The sequence below is a fragment of the Ceratina calcarata genome, unplaced genomic scaffold (assembly GCF_001652005.2).
Source record: "Ceratina calcarata isolate Rehan_Ccalc_2016 unplaced genomic scaffold, ASM165200v1 scaffold385, whole genome shotgun sequence".
In the NCBI taxonomy this organism is placed as follows: Eukaryota; Metazoa; Arthropoda; class Insecta; order Hymenoptera; family Apidae; genus Ceratina; species Ceratina calcarata.
The window spans coordinates 70,403-93,682 of NW_017161772.1; the positions used below are offsets into that span (position 1 = coordinate 70,403).

The window sequence follows — 23,280 nt, forward strand, 5'->3', positions numbered from 1 at the left end:
AATGTGAGTCAAAATTTATTGAATACTAATTTGTCTCCTATTTTCTAAAAATAATAAATTAGTTGTTAGATAGATAACAGTATTCTAATTTTATATGGGACGATATTTTCATTACTTCGAAGTGTATAATTAATTATATGAAACAAGATAAGAACATTCTTTTATAAAATGTCATAAAACAGTGACTGACATTATTAATTATTCGTATCTAAACACAAGTTGTTTTCTTTGCTTCAATTTTCCTCTAACTTATAAAAAGATAGGTACGTGGCAGTTGCATTTGATAAATAGAAAGATATTTTTGCTACCACATGTAAACAAAGTCTGTAAATTAATTACTCGGCTACTTACGTATATTTCCTGGCCAATTTTTCTCTCCCGCGCTCTTCTTTTCCGCCAAACCTTTTCTGCTTTTCAACAGAGATCAGAAGCAGGGAGAGAGAAAAATGATCAGCGTGAGGAAAAATGGGGCGAGAGAGGGTGAAAGAGGGAGAGGGAGAGAAAGAGAGAGAGAAGCGACAGCCGCAGCCGTTTGAACATCAACAGCTGCATCGCAGCTCACTGCTTCAGACTAGTCGGCCTCCTCTATTTGCTCCTCTTACATTCTTCATGGAATAGTTTGGTCTCGCCGCGGATACGCACATCGACTACGCCCAGCGTAGAGAGAAACCGAAAGAGATTAAGAATATCTTTTTCGGGTAACTTCGTTCGCCGTTGAAACTAACTGTTTCCTTCGCTCGTCGGGCGGTTGTCAACTACAGACAGTTCGTGTGCTTCGCGCGATCCGAGCACCACTGCTTCTCCTCGTAAAACGAGAAAAAATATCCGTGTCGACCCCTTGAACCCGAAACTCGCGTTCTCGACCGCCAGGAACGCCGGGACATGAGAGCCTTGAACAGTTTAGAATTGTAAAATTCCTTTGAATGATCGGACTCATCCAGAATCTAGAGACCTGGACAAATTGTACAACTTTTCATTGTTTTTCATTTTGAAGTCTCATGTGATTGATTTACAACGATAGTAGTATTAAAAAATTATAAATGTGTAAAAAATAAATTTCATTGATATAGATAAATAAAAGATCAGTGGTGCAGTTCATAATTAATAAACTTAAAAAGAAAAGGTCTTAAAATATTTGTGAGGACTTCCTTTGGGAGTAACAAACCTATAAAGATATGCCAGGCAACTTCAGTAGCTGTGAATACTTCTCACAGCAAGAGCAAATTTTTGGACATGCAACGAGCCAAGTCTTACGCTTACGGTTTATTCATAGAAATTAATTTTATTAAAACTTTCATGTTACAATGAATTATATCAGAAAGTCGACAGACGAAAGAATCTTGAAATAAAATGAGATACGACGTAGCCTTTTCCGCAACGATTACGATTTTCATAAATACAATCTCTTGGAGTTTTCTCTAAGATTAATTTGTGATGGGACGGCTAAGAGGGGCGGGATGGTTGCGTCTCTGGAGAATCGGAGAACTCGGAAATTATCGGAGCTGGATATCGCGTTTAGCTACATAATTCCAGGAAGCCACGAACTAGAGGATCAAAGGGGGAAACGTAATTGGCCGTTCCAGGTTGAATGAAAGACAGATGCGGAACGTGAAATATACTTCCTTTAATAATACCTGACGAAGCAAATATATATATATATGAAACTATGTTACATCCACGTTTTGCCGGGCAGTCATTAAATATAACTCGTCTTTCGTTGCTCAAATACTTTTCACCGCGAGCGAAAAGAATCAACATGTTGAACTCAAAAACGAGTATTCATGCTTTCTTTAAATCCCTCTACTTCTTCCCCCTTTTTACAAAAGCTTCTTAAACTAATATCGTAAAGAATTCTTACGTGTCTGGCACAGTTTTCAGCGATTCATTCATACCTCAGCGAAACTCGACTGAGACACTCGAACACTAGGCACGAATTCATAGTTGGTCGATGATGTATTAGGAAAAGGAAGAAATGAGTAAGCACGATTTTACCGTAGCACAGTCTCGGCACTCGTACAGTGTTATCACAGACAATAGGCGACGGGCGCTCGTTATGCCCTCGCCATGTTGACGGAATCTTGGTCGGGTTTGGTGGGCAGAGGTCTGTTCGCCATTTTACTGGCCGGCGTCGAAGTTTGCGGTTCAGGCAATTCCGAGTATAGGTGTGCGGTCGCGTCGGACGGTTCGGCGTACTCACAGAGCAGCGAGTTCGGCCTTTTATTGTTACTCGCCTTCGACCCACCGAGGATGCTTTCACCGAGAGCCTTCAAGAAACTCATCGGTCTGGCCTGGTTCCGCAACGCCTCGAACCTCGGGCTTTCCGGCAACCTGTGATCGTTGTCGCTCTTCAGGTTGCCGAACGCTTGATTCGAATGATCGTTGATTAGATGATCGTTGACAACGTCCGGCGGCAGAGGCTGCGGCGCTCTTCCAGCCAAAGTCGCCAGGATGGGTTGAGACAATCGACTAGTACTGGGTACAGTCTCATCGCCTGGTAATTCAGCATACAAATGATTCTGTTCATTCGTTCTCCGATCACGAGGTTCCGTATATTCGGTCAAAGGCGGTCTCGGCTGTATTCCAATTGGTAGTAATTTCTCCAACGAAGGTGCTTTGGTGCCTATGGTTACAGTAGGCTTGGGCGCGCCTCTGAGCCTTCTTCGTCTTGGCTGAATCATATCATACGCGTTTTCTTCTCTGCCCGGTGGCTGCCGGTCGTTATTATTGTTGCAACTCTCCTCTACTTTGATCAAATCGTACAAGTGCTCGATCATGTCCCTCGCCTGATTATAGTCATCAGGGTCGTTCAACCTTTCTCTTAGATCTCTCAGGTACTCTTCCGTCAGCTCTTCAGGCAACGTTTGCGTGGCCTTGTTCTCCGTATATGGATACAATCCGTCCGCACCTTCCTCCTCCTCCTCCATCGCATCGGCCTGGGTTTCGACCTCCAGAATCCGCGTTTCCGGTTGTAGGCCCGCATACTCGTGTACGCTCAGCCTGGATATGGACCTGGCAGATGTGGCGGCTGTCATTCCACTGCTAGGAGACAGCCAGCTGGTGAGATTCATGAGGTGACCCGAAGTTAACTTCGGACACACGCCGCTGCGACGCATATACAAAACTCCTGATGCCAGTATCACCACCAACACGATGAACACAGCTATCACACAGATCACCACGATGATTCTCTTCTCGCGCTGCAGTTGTTCCGAATCGCTCATCTCCACGTCATAGTAGCCCTTGTGTCTCGGATAGACGTGAGGGCCGACGCTGGGCGGACTGACGCTTGGCTCCGGTTTGGCCGGCGATTTCTCACAAATGATATGATCGCCAGGTGCACAGATGATTTTAGTGAAGTTTCGCATCGACATGTAGCCCTGCGGCAGATTGAAACACCTGTCTAGAATCTGGTCGACCATGCAGAAACTCGAGTCCATCATCCACGACACGGAGCTGTTTTTCCCAGTCATCTCGCGTATCCAATCATCCAAGCCGCATCTGCACATCTCCTTGAAGTAGTTATTACCGACGCGCGCGGTGTTCACCCGTTGGGAGATCGCGGCGAACCTCAACGACCCCGGCCGCGCTTTCTCTATATGATTCCCCGTGAACGAAAACTCAAAATTCGGCGCCCTGGTCGCGTCCACGTCCGCGATGATCGCGTCTGTCTCCAGCTCGACGAACAAATTGTAGTCGATGGCTATATGGTTCCACTGGTGTAGTACAATCGCGCCCTGATGCAGTTTCAGGAACTCGTTGTTATTAAAGCTGACCGTGGCCGCGTATATGTCGATGGCACCGGATTCGACGTCGGTGAGCCTGAAAACACGAGAAACAAATCCTGAGCTCAGATCTATTTTATCACGGAAAGTTTCTTTCCACAGAAGTTCCGAGGGAAAGTTAGTAACTTTTTGTAAACAGAAGATGATAATCTCTCGCGGAAAATTGAGACTTTCGACTAAAGTGTTATTAGTTTTTTTTAGCAAACTGAAATAGAATTAATTAGATGTAATACATTTTAATTAATGTATTATTTAATACGGAGAAAGGAGAGGTACAAATCTCTATTTAAACTCATAAACTTATAATCAAGGATGAACTGAGTACTATAAAACGTGCATAAAGATTTTCGTTACTTTGCACGAAGGGTGTGACAGCTTAATGATCACAGCTATACGTGAACATAATATCTCTGACTGAGTAGCAGTGGACGCGAGACAAAAAGGGAAAACGTGGACGCGGATTTACCTTGAATATTGTATCGTGAGGTTGTCGTGGCCCGCCCGGAAGGCTCCTCTCTCGATGCTCTTCAATCTGACGTCGACGAACTCGAGCCGTTGGATTAACGCCCTGTCGCTGAACGCGCCGGTCTCGATCTCCAGGATCGACGCGTTGCTGATGATCACGCTGAAGATGTTCATCGCGCAGAACGCGTTCTTACGGATCACCTTCGCGAACATATCGTCCATGCGTATTTCCGCGATCGCCGATGGGAACACAGCTGTCGGCAGCTCGGTGATCTTCACCCTTTGGAACATAATCTGCGCCACGGTTGAATCGTGATTATCGCGTGCTATCCGACAATGAGATCATTCGGTTGGAAAATCGCCAATTTCCTCGGCCGAGTGTATTTCGCATAGACTGGTCATCTCAATTGATAGACGCGCTAGTCGAATGAGAAAATAAACTTTCCCGGGTTTGGAGGATTCAGTCTTTTTATAAATCTGACGAGACCGCGATACTGTTTTGACGTGGGACTCGGGTAAACATTAATTTCGCTACATGGAACATTTTTATTTTTCTTTTACCGAATCGTTTTAAACGTCTATGTTTATATCTATAAATTTACGTATCGATTTAAGATCGGTCATAATTATAAAATATAGGAAGACGTTTACTCTTTCTTTTTTGAAAACAGATAAAGCGATTCCATTTATTAATTTAGAATTAATTTAGAAGAAAGCGATTAATTAATTTAGAAACGTGAATGAACAAATATTATAGAATATGTAACCAATATGTAAAATGAATATGAAAGCAATGAAAAACATAAGACATTAAACATTACAATTTTGTAAATGTTGCTTCTTAAAAAATAAAAAGTGGGCTACTTATAGGGCAACTTAAAAATGTTATTTTACCTTGGTCGCTGGTCCATGTCTGCCGTGTTGAGAAGCCTCGAGCTTGAACGCGTTGCTGGACAGTTCTAATCTAGGAACTTCCCTAACGGTGATCCATAAGAGCCTGGAGAACGCGTTAGGTTTGATTCCTACGCTTCGGCATTTCGATATCGAGACGCTCAACGTTCCACGAGAGTTTCTGAACGCGTGGCTCTCCAGTATCACGCTGTTGCACTCGGATACCTCGAGATGCGTGTTCGGCGCGCTTAAGTTCTGAAAGGCCTGTTGCTTGGCCACGAAACTGTAGATCCCGGACACGTGAACCCGTTTAATTGGCGCGCCATCCCCGAACGCGCCCGACTGGATCCTTAACTCCCTGCAATGAGAGACCTCCACCTCCATCGCGTCCGGTGGAATGATTCCCTCCAGTAACTCCACGTCCTGCAAGAAAAATAAATGAAATCGATTATTACGGTACGTTAGTACAGGTTGTAGTGATGACGGTTTCGGGGAGATGTATTCTAATCCCGGGGCTTGTGTTTAGTAACGCTGTGAAGAATGTTGTATAACGGCGCGGTGGTGGCATTGTGCAGGCTTTGTCGATTGTCCGTGGTATATGGGGTGCGTTGAAAATTTATACCTGGGCGAGAAGAGACGGGAATTTGGACTACAATGCGGGTGAAAGACATGAGTTATCGTGGGTAGGTTTAGTCCTGGATATAAATCCTATTTCTGTATGAATAGTGGAGGATTGACTGATGAATCATAAATACATATCTGTTTATGTAGGTACATATAAAATAAAAATACATATATAAAAATCTCGAGCGCTGTGAATAAAAATAGTCTCGTTATTCGTACGTTTTTGAAAAATCGTTAAACGAAAACTGGTAATTATCATCCGGATAAGTGGTGGGTACATATTTGCCAAGAGCTGGCAGTGAAATTCCGAGTGATGCATAATTGGCCCGCATTAAATAGAGGCGGACGGATCCTTCCGTTTTTATTGCCACTACAGACGATGATGGTGGCCTCGACGTTAGCGGGAGAAAAATGTTCAATTTTGGCTTTCGTAAAATTTATGTAATTGCAAACAACCCCCGCTCGATTGCATTCCAACCTCTCGTAATTTCCGATGAAAAGAGATGCCGCGAAAGAGACGACGCGTAGCTGGTTAATAGAAGGGTTTTAATAGACCCGCGGGGAATAATTTCTTGGAATAATTTGCGTGTTACGACTTGAACGGCGATGAATAATAATTAGACAGTTAAGAGACTGCATAATGAAACGGAAGTCCGGCGACCCTGTCGCGTTTCGAAATCAACAAGTGAATTTCTGTCGAGTACCAAATTACTGGGTTGATGATACGGCCGGTGAAAAAAACGAGAACAAAGAATTTAGATTGAACGAGCGTCAAGCGATAATTAATATTGCGGTTCTTAATTAATCATTCTTGTCACTGTCTCGTGAAATGCTCAGCGTCGTATAAAAAATCGATTACTCATACTTGACGGCTTTTACTGTAACATTAAAAATCGATAGTGCGCCACTTTTAGAATTTCCAAGATGAAAAATCACAGAAACAGACTCTTTAAATGTTTAAATATGTATTGGACGTGCTTGTCTTGGCTTTGCACTCAGATTATAAATTGGTAATGAAACGGAAATCGCGCTGCGTTGTAACGTCGTGAAAAATGAATCACCTAACTGCATTTTATATGATTACCAAGAATGACGCCTAAGATGGTTCATTCAAGGTTACTTATCCGTCTTCTCTTCCTCACGCATTTTCTTTCGTATCTACATTTTTTACTGTACAATAAGATGATATAATATATAAGAGAAAATCGATACGTTCTTCGGATTGCCATTTGCGTCACGAAACAGGGGCTTACTAACGATATCACGAAGAGGAACCACTTCTGCGCTCCCTTTGAACTATCGACAAAAAGAAGGGATTGGAAATTCGAATGCACGCGCTGTGCACCAAAATCGAATTATCCCTCGTTAAACAGTGAAACGAGCCAATTGTTTTTCGTGCACAGTACACGTCTATACGCGAAGCTTCAAATTTATCGTGAAACGCGAAACAAACATATTCCGAGGGTTATCATCGTGAATCTCAGGCAACGAATTGCGAGCATAAACGGAATTGAAACGGATCCGATCGATAATATCGACGAAAGTGGGAAACGCTTATTGCATTAGTAACTCGATCGTTACTGCGCGCGGCTTTGTCGCTGGTACTAATCACGCGATCTTATTGTTAGAGACAGAGAAATGGAAGGAGTGAAATTGTTGGCCCACGACGAGTCTCTTTAATGGTACTTCCGGTGACGTTGGCTTCCTGTCGATACGTTTGTCAACGTGCTACTTTGACCAACCGTTCAAACTCCGAGCCAAGCAGAAATGAAATTGTTTTCTCGATTTTCTTTAAAACGAGTAATTATTAAAATAGAGTACGTCGATTTATTGGGAAACGTCAGTTTGAAAAGAAGGTAGGAAAAGAATTTATCCTGGACGTTTACTAAAGCGAGCTAAATTCAGAGGCATAAACGAGAAGCGGCACGCGTTACAGACGAGAGAACGCATCTCGTGAATTGTATTTCCAAAAGTCCGGATGAGCGGTGCGCAGATACGGCTGTCGGTTGGATTGGCCGTGTCACATTTTTCTCCGGATTCCCTGAACGCGCGAGCAACTTGGGTGATTTGTATTCACGCTGTTGCAAAGTTTATCTTTACAAAAAGACGGGACAGAGAGTGGGTCGGACAGGGAAAGGGGTATCTCGTAACGTAACAGTTTGGGAACGAGTTACGCTTTCCCACGCGGAGGGAGCGAACATCCTAGCCCCGGGAAAATTCCTGCCGGACCCGCGTCTAAACACGATATCAGTTGTGGCAGAATTTGAAATTTACGTGAGAAGACAGCGCTCTGTTCTCCGACGAAACGATAATCCCGAAATTGAGAATAGAACGGGATGGAGAGACGGTGAGACAAATGCACGGAGCCTGACTTTTTGAAATACAGAAGTGGAGATTATGAGTGAAAAAGGTGGACGAACTGGTCCGACAAAAGAACAGCCCCTCCTATTGCGGTCTCGGCGAGACTTCACTGTGTTTGTTCGGACGTAAAGCTGTTTTCGAGGAGTATTTACTGCGGTTCAAGGGTCGAACGAGAAAATCGAGGTGTCTCGTCGGTTCTAGGGATGAGTCGCCGGCAAACGACGCTCTAATCCCTTAATACCCTCGTATCGCTGGCTCTTTCTATGGTCTACAGCAGGTGGTGAAGAATCTAACGCTCGTTAACCTGCGGCTGTTTAAAAAGTAAAAATAGACACGTCTAAAGTCTATACGTTATTCGTTTTAGTTAAACAACAGAGTTCATTCAACCAATCGGAAACTAAATTAAGAATTAAATTTTCTATTCAATAAAATTACGTATTAATTGCATTGAGTCAGTTGTTTAAACAGGATGAAATTATTTTATACAATACACGCGTACAGCAAGAAAAGCTGCTCGCATTCCTTCGGTTGAGAATTGAACCGTTTCCGCCGCTTTCACTTTTTCGGAGCGGAATTTTCGACAATTTGTTTATCTTTCTCGTCGCGCGTTATTTTCGTACGCGTTTCGTTCCTCGCGGCAAGTCTTCGTAGCAGAAACGCCTGCCTGCCCCTTTTACCTTCGTCTCCTACCCTACCCGTTATCTTGAGGGATATTTCAGTTCGCGAGATATCACAACATCCATTTAGGAACAAACGTCCTGAGCGATTCCAACTAGCAGCAGTGTTGTTGATTCGTTACACTGTGTCTCTGCGGCATTACCGGAAAGAAATACGATCTACTTCTGTGAAAACCGAGGAATAATTAAGTAATCGTTGTTCTGCTGTCGCTCCTATAAATTATACTGCCATCTGGTTGTACTCGGGACTTTCATCGAGAAGCTCGAAAGTTTCCTTTTGTAAAGGAAAACCAAATACGGCTATAAACACGTTTCCTTAGTCAGTATTTCTTTAACAGATCTTCTTTGAATTAAATTTTTTTTTTAATTTAATTATGCAAATTTAAATTTCATCTTTTAGATATTATTAACAGTTTTCCTTTTTTTTTGTTACTCTGCTAATATCACTGTCCTGATAAATTTGATTTGAATAAGCTAAAAAACACTCTAGTCCATGTGAATTAAAACAATTAGTTTATCATTTAATTCTCGTTATAATTTATTATATTCAGTATGACGAACTACTGTTTGTCCAGTTCTTTCTAAATTCAATTTACGGTTGGGAACACTTACGATAAGAAACCTGCAGCTACTGTGTTGTGTCCACGAACGAACCGATGTGATGATTCATATGTATGTAGCTTTTATCTGCCCGCGTGTGATCTCAACTTTCGCGACGTGGCTACGTCGTAACACGAAGCCTAGCCTAGTCGTTCGTTTTTCCTCGTCGTCGATTTCTAAGCGTCACCCATTTCAAGCGACGGGACAGGCTCGCCTTGAACTCTCGGTGCACCGGCGTGTGAGCTCAGGTGGAAGATGTCCGTGTCTCGAAGATCTGTCACGCGTGGACACGCTTATTGCTCGGATTAACACCCACGTGAATGTTAATTGGACCGAGCGAACCGAGACGAACGGAACGAGAGTGGAGCGAAGTGGAAACGATGTCAGGGAATCTGCTGGGAGAACAATGGGACCCAGTGTGCTTGCAAGTTGTTTGGAATTGCTGCGCGGGACTCGGTCTCGCGATTGCTAAGACCGATTAGGAGTACGCGTGTTTCAAAGAAGTAGAGGAGTTTAGGCCACTCTTCATCTTGAAAAGAAGACGAGGAAATTCCCTGATGAGAAATGTTTAAGAGAATGGAACAAGTTTGTGAATGGCTCAAATAGAATTGTAGAATCGAGTGATTAATTCCTTACAGAGGAATGAAACTTTCATTCAGATAACTTGCCTTGGAATCTACATTCACTGTACATGGTTCAGAATATAAAGGAATTATATTAATAAAAAATTTAAAATATTTTCAAACATAATTAATGTTTTTTCTTCCCATTTAATATTATTCAAACATATTTTCCATAAACAAAATGAAGAATTTCGAATTTCTATGTTCTTCGCTTACACGTTCAATTACTATCATCGGTTCTTCTCATTCAGAATGGATTGAATGCAAAACAGGAGCGAATGAACCTACGTGAAATCGTGTCGGGAATTACATTCTACTTGAAAGATGAAGTCGATCGCGTGACGAGAGCCGATCGAGGACAGGGTGCGGTGATGCGGCTGCAATTACTTCCTGCTGACCACTCCTGACCCGTCACTCCATTAAGAAATGAACTCGAAACGGAACCGTCGTATTACCCTCTGTTTCGCTTATTACCACAATCTTTGTGTTACAAGCACCAGTTGGACCGTGTAAACCGTTCCATCGTAATCCGTTCTCACTTCGATGTCCCGGAATCCTCAATAGCATCCCAATGATCTACTCTACTAAAACAATTCAGTTTTTCTATTCTTGATTTTTATTCTGACACTATTTTTTCAGATATTAACACTAGATTGCCCAAGGGAGTCAATTTGACTGCTTTTGGGCAAATGTACGAATAATAATGCATAAATTATTTTTTTTTCCCAAGTGAAGTAAATTTTTTTTATTGTTAACATTTACTAATAACTTGTTATATGACTGTAAATAATATAAAAAATATTAAAAATTAATTTTAGACAAATCTCTTTACACATTATTCTTTCACAATGCAGTCATTTTGACTGCTTTGGGCAATATAGGTACATACTAAGTTTCAGTCTTTCTAGTGTTAATACTTTAAATATTGAAAGGTGCAAAAGCTTTAATTATGAATAAATGATTGTTTTTACAAAACTAAATTCAGTTTTACTAAGAATACGAGTATTTATCTTGTGGAACTTTCGAACCGAAAATATCAGCCTGCTAGACGAAGATGCTATTAAGACTTCAGCACTTATACTCAAAAAAAGAAATTAAAGAAACGTGAAAGTTTATAAACACAATTCCTCGTAACGCGTGACGGATGCATTTGAGCGTGCATCGGGTGTGACGTCAGACTCTATGCATCGTTCCGAAACAGCTGGGACCTTCCTCGAAGAGCGGGAGTCGAGGAACGAGGCCACCGAGACAGAAGGGAAAACTTCCTAGCTAGCAGCAGTAGTTTGTGTAAACTGTGGGATACGCGAATGCGTCCGTTGAATGACTAACACTGCTCTTAAAATTCGCCACCGTTCCGCGGTGACTCAAAGCGCAGGACAGGGATAACTCGTCTCGAGTATTTCTGCATTTAGTCGCCAGCACAAAGGGGATTCGGATTATGAGTGATGCATAAGCCGTTCAACCTCGTAATTGCGTCGTTCCAGTAATTGCAATAGCGTCTTGGGTATAGATTCCGAAATCAAACGGCTTTGACGAAGGGAACATTCTCCGGGGACAATATCGTATTTGACTGAAAAAGGCACCTGACACAGTCTTCATGCAGTACAAAAAATCATTTTTCACAAAATTAATGGTAGACATGTACGTCTTTTGAATCGATTAACATTCATACATCTTTAGAATGCATTTCAATTTGCATTTGAACATTTCAATACTAAACGAGCAAATAAAAACAGGACGAGTCAGCAGAGTAAAAAAAATATATAAAATTGCCGTCTGACCATTATGAAACTTTACAGAAATACATTTTAATTTGTCACAGTGCAATGACACATTTATTTCATTATCTCCATCATGAGATAAATTCATGCACAGCATGCTCTGATAATCATCATTAAATAACAACTTATTGCGCATGATACTTCTCATTGACCATATGTATTTAACAGATATGTAAGCATATACCATGCGGAGTAGCTGTAAAAACACGACATTCGTTAGCTCGTTATCGGGATACCTCATAAATGATATCTGCCCGGTGCAACGCGGGGCTTTGAGAAAAATTTGAAAGCACGAGCTGCGGTGTACAATTTCAACCAGGGAACGGGAAGGGAAAGCGAAGATAGTAGAGGAGAAATCTTAAAACAGAATAGTTAATCGAATTTAGTATCGGTTCGGTTCATAACCGACAAGGGGGACGATGTTACCCTTAACCCTTGGGGTTGTTAGCGTTGCAAAGGTTTCACCGTGAACGGTCTCGTTAAAGGGAGTCTCGCGTAGATACATACTCGCGAGTATAGTCGTGGCCAGAAGCGATGGCTGCGAAGAAAGAAAACAAACGGAAGAGAGTACGGAGTACTCCCAGAGTACGACCCCGGGCCAGAGCATTCGTGCAAGTTGAAATTATACAAGGGTGCTCTCGTTGCCCGAGGGTAAATAAACGATTTAAGATGGAGGCACGAGGAGCCAAGAATCGCGCCCACGGGAATGCGATGAAATCGGCGTGGCAACGAAAACGAACGATTAATTAAATCTGCGATTAACCAGACGTTCGACGACGAGAACTCGTAAACCGCGTTATTTGTTGCGCAAAATGGGCTACCGGGATGGAAGCGCGTAAACAGGGTTAAACGACGTCCCGTAAATTAAAGCTGAAGTGAATTAAAGTTGCATCGTTGAAAGCCGTGGTCTCGTTTCGCTCGTCGAGCTTCGTCGAAGCGAGGCTTTCGCTCCTCATTTCCGGGCCTAGATTGCGAGGAGACGAAACTGCACAGGTAAGCCGCGATTCTTTATTGCAGTGTCAAAAAGCCGCGCACGGGAATTTACAGTCCGTGATGAAATTCGCGTATACGAGCGCGACAGTGCTGATGAAAATTGACGCGGGAAATTATGCCGGAGGGGCTAACTATCTTTTAATGCTATGTATGTGCATAGCATAGCGGTGGTAATAATCTTCCCGATATAACGGGCTCGTGAGATAGGTGGAGCGTCAGAATTTACGTCTTACACCGTTTTGACGAGCGAATTGAGTGCAGGCTTGAGAAGATGAGGAACTCAAAGCACGACCAAGACTATATCAAATACGCCAGGTCAAACATAAAGTACCGGTATTGTTATACATTTTATATTTTATGGGTTAGTCAGATTATTAAAGATCTGCATGAAAGTGCTCTTGACTGTGAACTTCATACTCTTGAAAGTCATAAAATTATAATTGTAAGGCGAACAATAAACGTCAATGAAATCAGAAATTGTAGATGCCTGTTATCGATATTTATTACGTGTAAGTTGTACATTATAGAGAATCAATTAAGAATTCTTCATATCACCCCCATCAATGAATGTCACTACTTGACGGTTTAATTTATGATATCGCTGTATCGTCAGAAGTTAATATGCCATCCGTTCACGTTCGCCCATCTGCGAATGTGCGTGACACTTGGGGCTGAGCTTCTAAGCATTACATCGCACGGTCGACCCCCAAATTATACGGTCGAAGAAATACTCGATCGAGAAGATAAATAATTAAGCAGTATCAGGGCGCGCTTCGCGAATACCGGAGCGCTAAAACGTAGGTTCTGACTGGCTGCGATTTTAAGGCGTCCGGTCACGATCTGTCGGCGATCCGCCGACTGAATCGAAATTGACGAACGGCCGACAATGCCGCACCGACCATGGATTACAACCCGTTTTCAGACCAACGAGAGAGCCTAACGCGCTGGGACAAGCCCGGCGCTTGAATTTTCAGTACGAGCCACGAACGGCCACGATGCCAATGCGATGCGATGGCACGAATCAATTTTTTCTCGTTCGCGGAAAACAGCAGGCCCGTTGCTCGACTCGAATGTTAAACGCGTTTCAGTTACGTGAGCGATACTTGTTTTCCTTTGTTTTCTTCTCTCACAATTTACGTGCGTGGAAACGAACATCGAGGCACGTGGTTTCAACTTCCCACGTATTGGATTTTCATTAAAATTATCAAATAAGATGTATATATAAATTATATTTTTAAAAAATATTAGATATATGAAACTGTGGAGAAGAGCTTTTTATAAATGAACCAGAAGTGTATTGACACGAGTAAAGAAAGCTGATTACACTCCAGTTTCTTTTTAAAACAATAGCTTTCTCTGTTTTTCGGTTTCATTGTATTTATCTCTACGTACAGCGCATGAATCCTTAATTTGTCATCATATTATAGAGACTACTTCTTATTCACTCATCGGCTTCTTTAAGACTGTAACCACCGGAAAACTTTACGTTGTACATTTTCTTTTTTTACGATGAAAACGGCGTGAAACGGTTTAAGTCTAGTTTAACAGTTCCGCGCTGATCTGCGGTGACGATAGGTCGGAAACAGGAGGAAAGTCGAGTCGTCGTTTCAAGAACAATGAAACTTTCGAAAGTTTCCGCCGACGCTGAACTTGTACTTGCACCGAGGCTAATTGAAGAAACCTAGAAACAGACCTACATAGTAATCGAGACCGTGGCATCGCGTCTTCTCTCACAGCGAGGATAGTCGATGTTTACGATTGCAATTCAAATTGGAACTATGGTAAATGAATTATTCGGAATTCGATTAACTCGACCCGGCTCGTTCCATTGGAAAGTTAGCGACAACAATCGATGGCAATATTAGTTAAACAATTAACACGGACATCCCAATTGTTTTCATTCCAGATCTTTTGTCCCACGCATTCTTCTTTCTTTATTAGTGTGTTTATATAACGATGCATAATCTCATTTTGTTCAATATTGCATTATGCTTGGAATTTAATCTAACAAGGCAAAAGCAAGAATAATATTTACCGTGAATTATATTTCCGAGAATAATTTAGAGACTTGAAGGTTCTGTGAATTGTGAGCCTTCTTTCGGTGACGGGCATTTTTCTCGGCTTATCGCGTTTCGAAACGACACTTTGAAAGAACTTTGCTCCCCCGTCTGTTTTTTCATCTGACGGAGCGACACGTAGCCCAAGCACGTAACTACGGTAGCTCTTAATAACAGAGATAACAACGTTATCTTCGTGATTCAGAACTGAAAAACGCGAGTGCCACTATACGAAAGCGACTTTTTCTACAAAAGTTCTTTCTTACTATTTTATGCGAAAACTTTGTTGCTTATCAAGAAAACTCGAACGACACTGTCCCGAATTAACGGCTTTAAGACGTCGATGAATGCAGCTGCGAGCATCGAGGCAGTATAAAATAAAGGGGAATTAAATTTGCAGAGTATAAAGAGGGAAGAAAAAGTAACCGAACGGAAAAGAATTAAGAACAGCCAGGCTCGCAGCGAGAAAAATAAAGAAATCCTGTGAAAGGAAGTAACAAAAAGTGACGCAAGAAAAGAGGCAAGAAAGCATGGCACAAAGAACAAGTGTGTTAGGATAGAAGACGAAGAGAAAGAGGGTCAAGGCAAGGGATGGCGGGATGGGTGGAACGGTGGAAGTAAATGAAAGAAACAAAAGGAGTTCGTGGCAATTCCGTGGCCGAGAAAGCAGCAGCGAGGAGCAAGTCGATGTTCGAGAGTTCGATTTCCCGGTAAATCCTCGGAACGTTGAAAGTTTCTCCGTGTCGGCTCGCGTTGGAGGATCGTTACTTGACACAGTTCAGCGAGGGCACGTCGGAAGACCGCGATGGGGGTCTGGTTACTGTCCCCGGAAGCTACGCCGAATTTCGAATTCCGGCCGCGGGGAGAGAGGAACGCTCGAGAGGAATCGGACGTATTTAAAAAACGAAACACGATAGTCGTACGTTCGGGCAACGAAAGTTACCCGTTAACTCCATTCTCAATGCCGGAGCCGGAAACCACTTGCTTGATCCGCGGAAGTTCGGTGGTACGAAAAATGGTTTTTAAAATATTTCCAGCTCCGGCATTCGTCGAAGTTATTAGTTGAATCTGTAAACCGGCATCTGGCGATCTTTTAAAATTTCCATTATTTCGTACATTGTTGTATTCGTTTCTTGCTTTCTTATTCGATTTAATCTGTTCCGATGTCGAAAATTAAAGCGATACATGTCGGTGACATGACTCCGTCGTTATGCAGTGATAAATAACACACCATATCGATGAATGAGACTCGGACAGGTTTTGGAAATTCAAGTGTATATGCGAAAAAATGCATTGACAATAAACCACCAATTTCTAATAGAAACTTGATTTCAGTATTAAAAAAAAAATAAGTATAATAAAACGCAGCAGTATGAAATATGCGCTATTAAAAACAGCAGAAGAAGAACCGTAAATTGCTTGTACGAGGATTATGCGATTTCCCGTTCTACATTTTATTCCGTTGAATCAGCAGCATACGTGAAATTATTACAAGCGACGCTACTCTGATTCATTGCGCTTTATCCGTTTGTAAATAATACTCGTCGGTGCGGAAAATCGTCACACGCAATTGCCAATCGTAAAATTCCATCGCAGCCCGCTTTTTTTTTTTTTATTTCGTCGAACATGACGCTATGTCCTGATTTCGGGGTAGCCTCGATGCACACGTGTCTCATTGAATATTTTCAACAAAAAAAGCAGAGGAGCGATGTTTGTTGCATTGATGGAGTGCAGCGAAACGGATATCAGGGAGACACGTGAGATAAGCACGAATAAGGTGAAGCGTACGACACGGCAAGGAAAAAAAAGGCTCGCGCTCAAATGTGTGTCGTGCAACTTCCGTTTCAAACCTGACACGCACACGTTGCTCCGGCTTGGTTAGCGAAACCGGGAGATAACGTTGCGTAAGCTTGGAATTACGTGAAACGCGAGACACGTTTTCGAAGATGGTCTCAAGGTGATAATCGATAACGGCGAGAGGATCGACTGGCGAGCTCTGCTGGCTACTGTTTGCCCCGAATCGTGTTGCGACAGTTCCTACTAGTCAATACCGAAACGAGAGAACCCGTGAACCGGAGACCGAAGGGGTTCAATGTCCGATCGATGGATCACCTTGCAAGCAACAACCCAACCTTCCTCGACACTGCGTGCCTCCGACGCTGAAACTACAAGACGCCTTTGCGTTCAAATTCTTCAAGCATGTGATATCGATTGCTGCAACTTTCATGCAAATTTTTTTGTACTTTCCTCCTTAAACAACTTTATTTAAGTATGATACAGAGTTCGAGGACACGACAAGATTTATAAATATGAGTATAAGGCTGAAATCACGAGTTTGTGAAATTTTTGCATATTTAATGGTAAACAGAAGACTCGATGTCTATATTTAACACAAATACTAAATAACATTGACACATAACGAGAGTTCCAGTGAACTACTAAGAAATTTTTAATTCATTCATTCTCGCTATCATTTCATAACATCATGAGCGGATGAACCGCAGCACGTTGACGACGACGCACCGCAAAACCACTGGATTAAGCGCGTTGCGTTCACCGTACACGCGTGTGCACGCCGAGGACGCGAATTGTTTGCGATATCGCGCGTCGCACGAGTTTCACGATACACTCGTGTCACAGGAATGCCGGAAGTTAATTCGTTGCGTGACGGTGTACGCGTCGACGTTCCTTCTGGCCGCGAGCGAAATTATTTTCATCCCTCTAGCTACGGGGACATGGGAAACTTGGAGAGAAACACGAGGATCCGTTCCCGTTATGCAGAGTGTCCTCTCGTCGAGGTACATAATTCGGTAGAATGCCATAGCGGACTCTGGACACGTTGTAGAACCGAGTCCTCTCTGCCTGGGAAAGGGACAAGGTTACTTGATTTTGTTCCCAAATTACGACATAATTCTCTAATGAGCTTTTTGATAAAAAATTAAGATTAACCTCTATATGCCACTACGAATTTGTTTAAATACAATTAGGTATGTTTCGTAAGCTTTGTATAAAATGAGATATACATATTTGACATATTTACTGAATATATTATAAATGGAGGTAGCCATTCTTCAGTCATAACAAAAACTATTACGGTTTTTAAATCGTTAACAGTACTGTAGATTGTAAACTACTTGAAGTACTCGAAATCGTCGGATACTGTTAATTCAGTTTGAATAATACGTCTGTCAGCATGTCTATTTCTGACTAAACCTTTCCATTAAGTCCCGCCGTCTCAACATCAGTTTTCTACATTGAATAACTTTCATGATAGCATCAAGAAATTATTATATTTTTCACACGCACGAAGTTTTATGCTACTACATAAATCATTCATGATGGCGAGACATTAAGACTCGAGATGATAACTAAAGTGACGAATGACAGAGCTATAGAAAAAGATTTCCCACATCCTTCGTAAAAGAAACCGAGACGAATTCCGATTTCCACGGAAAACTTGAGAAGCCCTAAACCTGAGAAACATACGAACAGAGTCAGAATAAAAAAAAGGAACAGTCAGGAGAGATTTCCGTTGCCGATGGTCTGGCAAGGTTAATCGTGATTACTCGGAAACAATGAGTTCGTTATTGGGCGAACTTCCTCTGGGAATAACGAAACGCATCTGTAATGTCCAGAAAAAGAATTAAGCGTAATGGCCCGGCGGGCATCGTCAGCGTTGCTCAACTTTTCTTGGACGCGTTTATTGTCGAAGCTAACCACGTGCCAGCGCCATCCGCGGTAGCTGAGAACGTGCCAACGTAACGTCTCGTATTTAAGATACAGGATATGTTTAAAATATAAACTGGATACGTGCCGTAGACTCAGAGAGCACTTGCCGTGAACGTAATAGCGCAAGGGGCAAGGGTTATACGTTACAGTTACCGTGACGATATTCCGCGCGACACCTGCTATGGCGCGACAGCGGCGCGGTGCTCCGCGCTTAAATCATGAGGAATGTTTTAAATATAAAGACGGAGGTACGTCTGGTTTATAAGGTAATAAAGAGTGGAATGCATATTTTAATGCACCGAACATTGGAAATGTATTCGTAACTCTAAACCCGATAAGCATATAACGCTGTGTCATTCTCGTCGTAAAATAAACATAATTCAACGACATAACAAACGAAACCTAAATATAAATGAGTTCATATTGATTCGACGATGTATGAGAATTAGGCAATCAAGAGACGCGGTGTCCGGTTTGATTTCCTCCAGTTTTCACGGAGTGTCAGTTTTTGACTGGTTAAAAGCATACATAATTTTCGCTCTACGTAGCGCGAAATATGTATTCGGTCAACACGCACGTCTGGCACACACGCACGGTTCCGATTGCGACATTTCCTTTCACAACAACGTTCAGAATTCTCGACGAGATCGCGTGTATTACTGATCAACGCAAATAATGTGTAATTACAGGCACCTTCGTAGAATTGCAAATCACGAATCGATCACGTATAAATACATTATACTGTATTAAAAGTTTTCTGGGAATTTGTATCGGTGTAAAAATTCCAGTTACACTGGAGGCAAGATAACAGTATAAAACAGAGACGTGAGAGAATAAAATCGTGATCAATTAAATTCTCATTACCACTAATTACTATATAGGAGAAGAAAGACACATCAGGTCTTCATCTGAACTGAACGTGTGTGCTTGAGTTAATCGTGCGCGATTGGTACTTGGGCGAAGAGGAACACTACAAGGCCGTTCTCTTTCGAATCCCGTCCTATCAGGCTTCGTCATAACGCGAATACGCGAACGACTCGCTCGATTTTGCAAGCAGGAATTACGCGCGCATACGGGATACTAATCCAAGAGAAAAAGAAATAGAGATACGAAACACGCGGTAATAGCAGGAGTAAAGCGAGGGAGAGAGAGGAAACCAAACAAACGGGCTACTTCGCACGTGTGGCCAATCGCGATAATTCGAGTGTGCTCGCGGGGTGTTACAGAGAATTATCGTCGGGAATGAACGAAGCAGGATGTCGGGTATATCTACGCCCCCAAGCGAATTCTCCAGACAAAGCGGGCAAACCGCAATCGGGCCAGATGCGCGTGCACGTATTGTGCACGCCGAGGCGAGGCCCGTCCTAAAATAATTTATCTGCCCGCCGAGGATACGCGGGCGCTCGCGCGCGCACCAGCGCACCGACTGATAATGCGCTGCGTGCTGCAATCTCGATCCGCGTTCCGTTTATTGGGTTATCGAAGTTATCTCCCGCGTTAACCGGATTAGATCCACCGCCGAGCTACGCCGCCAAGGATTTCCGTGGGCTTTAATTGCGATGACGCACACGGGATACACGAGGGCAGAGCCACGTCCAGACGAGGAACATGTTATTTAACTGGATACCGTTCTGACATTTACCAGCGAAAACCTTTTTTGCAATTACTTCCACACGAAGAATTCTAGCAATTATTTCAACGTGAAAATTTCATATATTTTTGTATGAATTTTTAGCTCGGACGCAGGCAACGCCATTCGTGATTGAAAAATGGTATTCAACCATTTTGTCCTTAACGTTGTAACAAATAGAACGTGGTTACAGTGTACATACGTAGTTTTAATAGCGTTGAAAGCTTGTTGAACTGCGAGGCATTGTTCAACGGATCGCTCGATTGTTTGATTGATGAATTCCTGGATTCTGATTTATCGTTTCAATGATACCGACCGATATATGTCGTCGGTGACCGAGCGTGTATTATACTTTACAATGAGCTTTATCTGTGTGCGTGATAACGTAAAATGAGTATTTCTCAGTTTTATAATCAACTGAAAATATTGACGATTATTTATAGCTCGCCTGATAAGGAATCATGCAAGCTTTGAGAAAAGTCGTATTTCTGATCACGAATAAAATAGCACGGTATCATAAAAATAACATAAAGAAAGTATGCTTAAAAGTTGAAAGGAAAAACAGACAAGACAGACTGATCGTAAAAATGACGAATGAAAATTCACCAACTATAATTCAGTTTGACCTCACTTGTATCCATTATTACTAATCTTGATCATGAATCTCGATTGAACTCCTCCTCTTTATAACAGATGAGATTATTTGATAGTTTGCCATTTATTATTGGATAAACTTATATTTATATGATCGATTTACGATAAATATTCAAGCTTTGTACGTTTATAAATGAAGTAATAAAGCTTCTAAATACTTTTGATCATTTATGAAGGTAGTACTGTCAGCATCCATAATTTCTCAGCCCTTGCGAGCCATCGTCGCGCGACATAGTATAACGCACCCGCATGGTACGCGTCGGGCGTCGGATGCTCGGTAACACCCAGGGATTCGTCGTGGACCGAAGTGTAATTCGTTGAAAGAGCCTATTGTGAATAAATTGAGCCGGAGCAAGGATTGGGCAGCCGGCAGTTGGAACAGGCTCGACACGGTGCGCTCTCTCGCTATACATATATTATGTATCTCGCGTGGTCCGTTTTGTCCGAACGAAATTCCCACCGCGGCCCGTTTCCTCCTCCTCCTCCTCCTCCGACACCCCGTGACGTTCAATTTATTAATCCAACGAGCACGTTGAACGACCGACGGTCATAAAAGACCTGCATAGGTGTGACCGATCCTCGAGGACGTTAAAGACCATTATTATCGTCCTCGTCGTCATGTACCTAGTTGGAATCCGCAGACTAGCCAGCGGGTCACGATCGTGCCATTTTCAGGAATCGTTTGCGCGATAATTGGGTCAGATAATTAGGCGACAGACTGGCCACTACAAAGGTATTATTGTCGCGTACGTGCGCCAGCATCTACGTACGTATCTAGTCAACGTGCGCTTCCGTTGCAACTGTCTGCATTTATCGTTCGCACGCTCGTTGTATCCGATCGCCGGGCCGGCTTTATTTGTCCCGGTCGTTTGCTCGCACGATCATAACTATGCGGATCGTTATCGCACCGCGTCGCATCGTATTGCACGGAAATCGGGCAAGTCCGGAATTAATCGGCGACACGCGTTGACCCCGTTATTAATTGACGAGTTTCGTCTCTATCCGATCGAGGGTTGATATCGGTGGCCAATTGAATTTGCGTCACGTTGACCATTTATCAAGGAAAGCGGCGGACACCGCGCTAAGCTCCTCCACTCTCTCTCTCTCTCTCTCTCTCTCTCTCTCTCTCTCTTTCTCTCAATATGTATGTATGTATAACTGGAATCGTTGCGCTACGGCAATTTGCGGTCAACGTCCTCTCACACACGCTCTCGCGATAAGGTTAATCACCGATTTTTCGAATCTGACGGCGAACAGAGGAGGATCGAGCCGTTTATGAGGCTGATGAGAGAACAATGATGTGCTCAGACGCGGTGAAATATTGCCAGAGAACCGGCGTTGCGACGGGGACGATGCGTGTATATAGCATACGTGAGCGGACAGACTGCTCTTCTCTACTCGCAATACACGGCCAGTAACTTGGAGCTCGATCAACCCTTCGGCCGGAAGTTGCGCGCACGCCGGAAGCCGACTAGGTTTAGGCGAACGCACCGGCAAACGATTTCGTGGGACCTATCACGACGATCTACACGAGGTACGGCCTTCGGCTCCGGTTCCTCTTTGAATGTATAAACACTGAGTTCGTGCCACGCGGTTCCTCGAAACGGGGTTCGACTGTACCGATGGGAATGACGGACGTGTCCGACTATGCGTACACGGTCGAGGAAGTTCTCCAACGCGTTTCCCGTTATCGTAGAAAATCATAAATTCTAATGAGACGATCGCCGGTTAATATTCAGCAGGAACGCGTTTATCGACTCTGCTTCAGAGAGTGTACCGCGTTAGTCCGACGGATAAAGGTAAATCCAAGCGTGCTGCATCTAAAACGGGTCTAGCTTATTTTTCGACTCCGTAATGATAAAGTAATTTCAATCGATTGAACGTAACTCGAGCAGTCCGGAATCTAAATTGCTGTCACTAGCGTCTAGTTAACATAATTTCTGACGTAACCATTCAGTCCTCGTAATGGCATTGGCATTTCATTCATCCGAGGATCAGAGTCGAAAGACTGAAAGTGATTAAAGAATGCTTTAACAAGCGTTTAACGCATACAACACACCCGGCTCGCGCTGCAAACAGAATTAACGAACCCTGGAACGATAAGTGACGACTTGGCTGGATCTGATTCGATTAGGAAGCGCGTTTCGTCGAGAGATTCGTAGCGAATGCGCTGGTGTCGTTGAACTGCGGTGCAGATTTATTCGAGTTACCACGATGGAGAAAAACAATTGGTTGCCGATCGTTTCCGTACTGAGAGACACCCGGTACGTATTGGCGACGCGTGTCACGCCTACGCACGTCTCGCCGGGCGTTTGTCAGGCCGACAGAAATTACTTCCAATGATATAAAACGTGGCAGCGAGTTTAACGATGTATAGGCTGTATACTTAGACAATTCTAACATGTTGAATTTA

The 23,280-nt window shown here is 43.0% G+C and overlaps 2 protein-coding genes across 7 annotated transcripts in view; one reads left to right on the forward strand and one right to left on the reverse strand.

Moving 5' to 3' along the window:
- LOC108625982 (E3 ubiquitin-protein ligase MYCBP2-like) overlaps window positions 1–23,280 on the forward strand; it is a 54,654-nt gene that overhangs the window by 15,207 nt on the left and 16,167 nt on the right. The window lies entirely within an intron of this gene.
- Window positions 1,605–23,280, reverse strand: part of LOC108625983 (uncharacterized) — a 24,885-nt gene continuing 3,209 nt past the window's right edge. The window contains exons 2-4 of the mRNA XM_018026372.2: window positions 5,142–5,561; window positions 4,249–4,541; window positions 1,605–3,819 (exon numbers count right to left, since the gene is read on the reverse strand). Of these exons, the coding sequence (XP_017881861.1) occupies window positions 2,052–3,819; window positions 4,249–4,541; window positions 5,142–5,561 (2,481 nt within the window). The 3' untranslated portion in view covers window positions 1,605–2,051. The remainder of the gene's footprint in view (window positions 3,820–4,248; window positions 4,542–5,141; window positions 5,562–23,280) is intronic.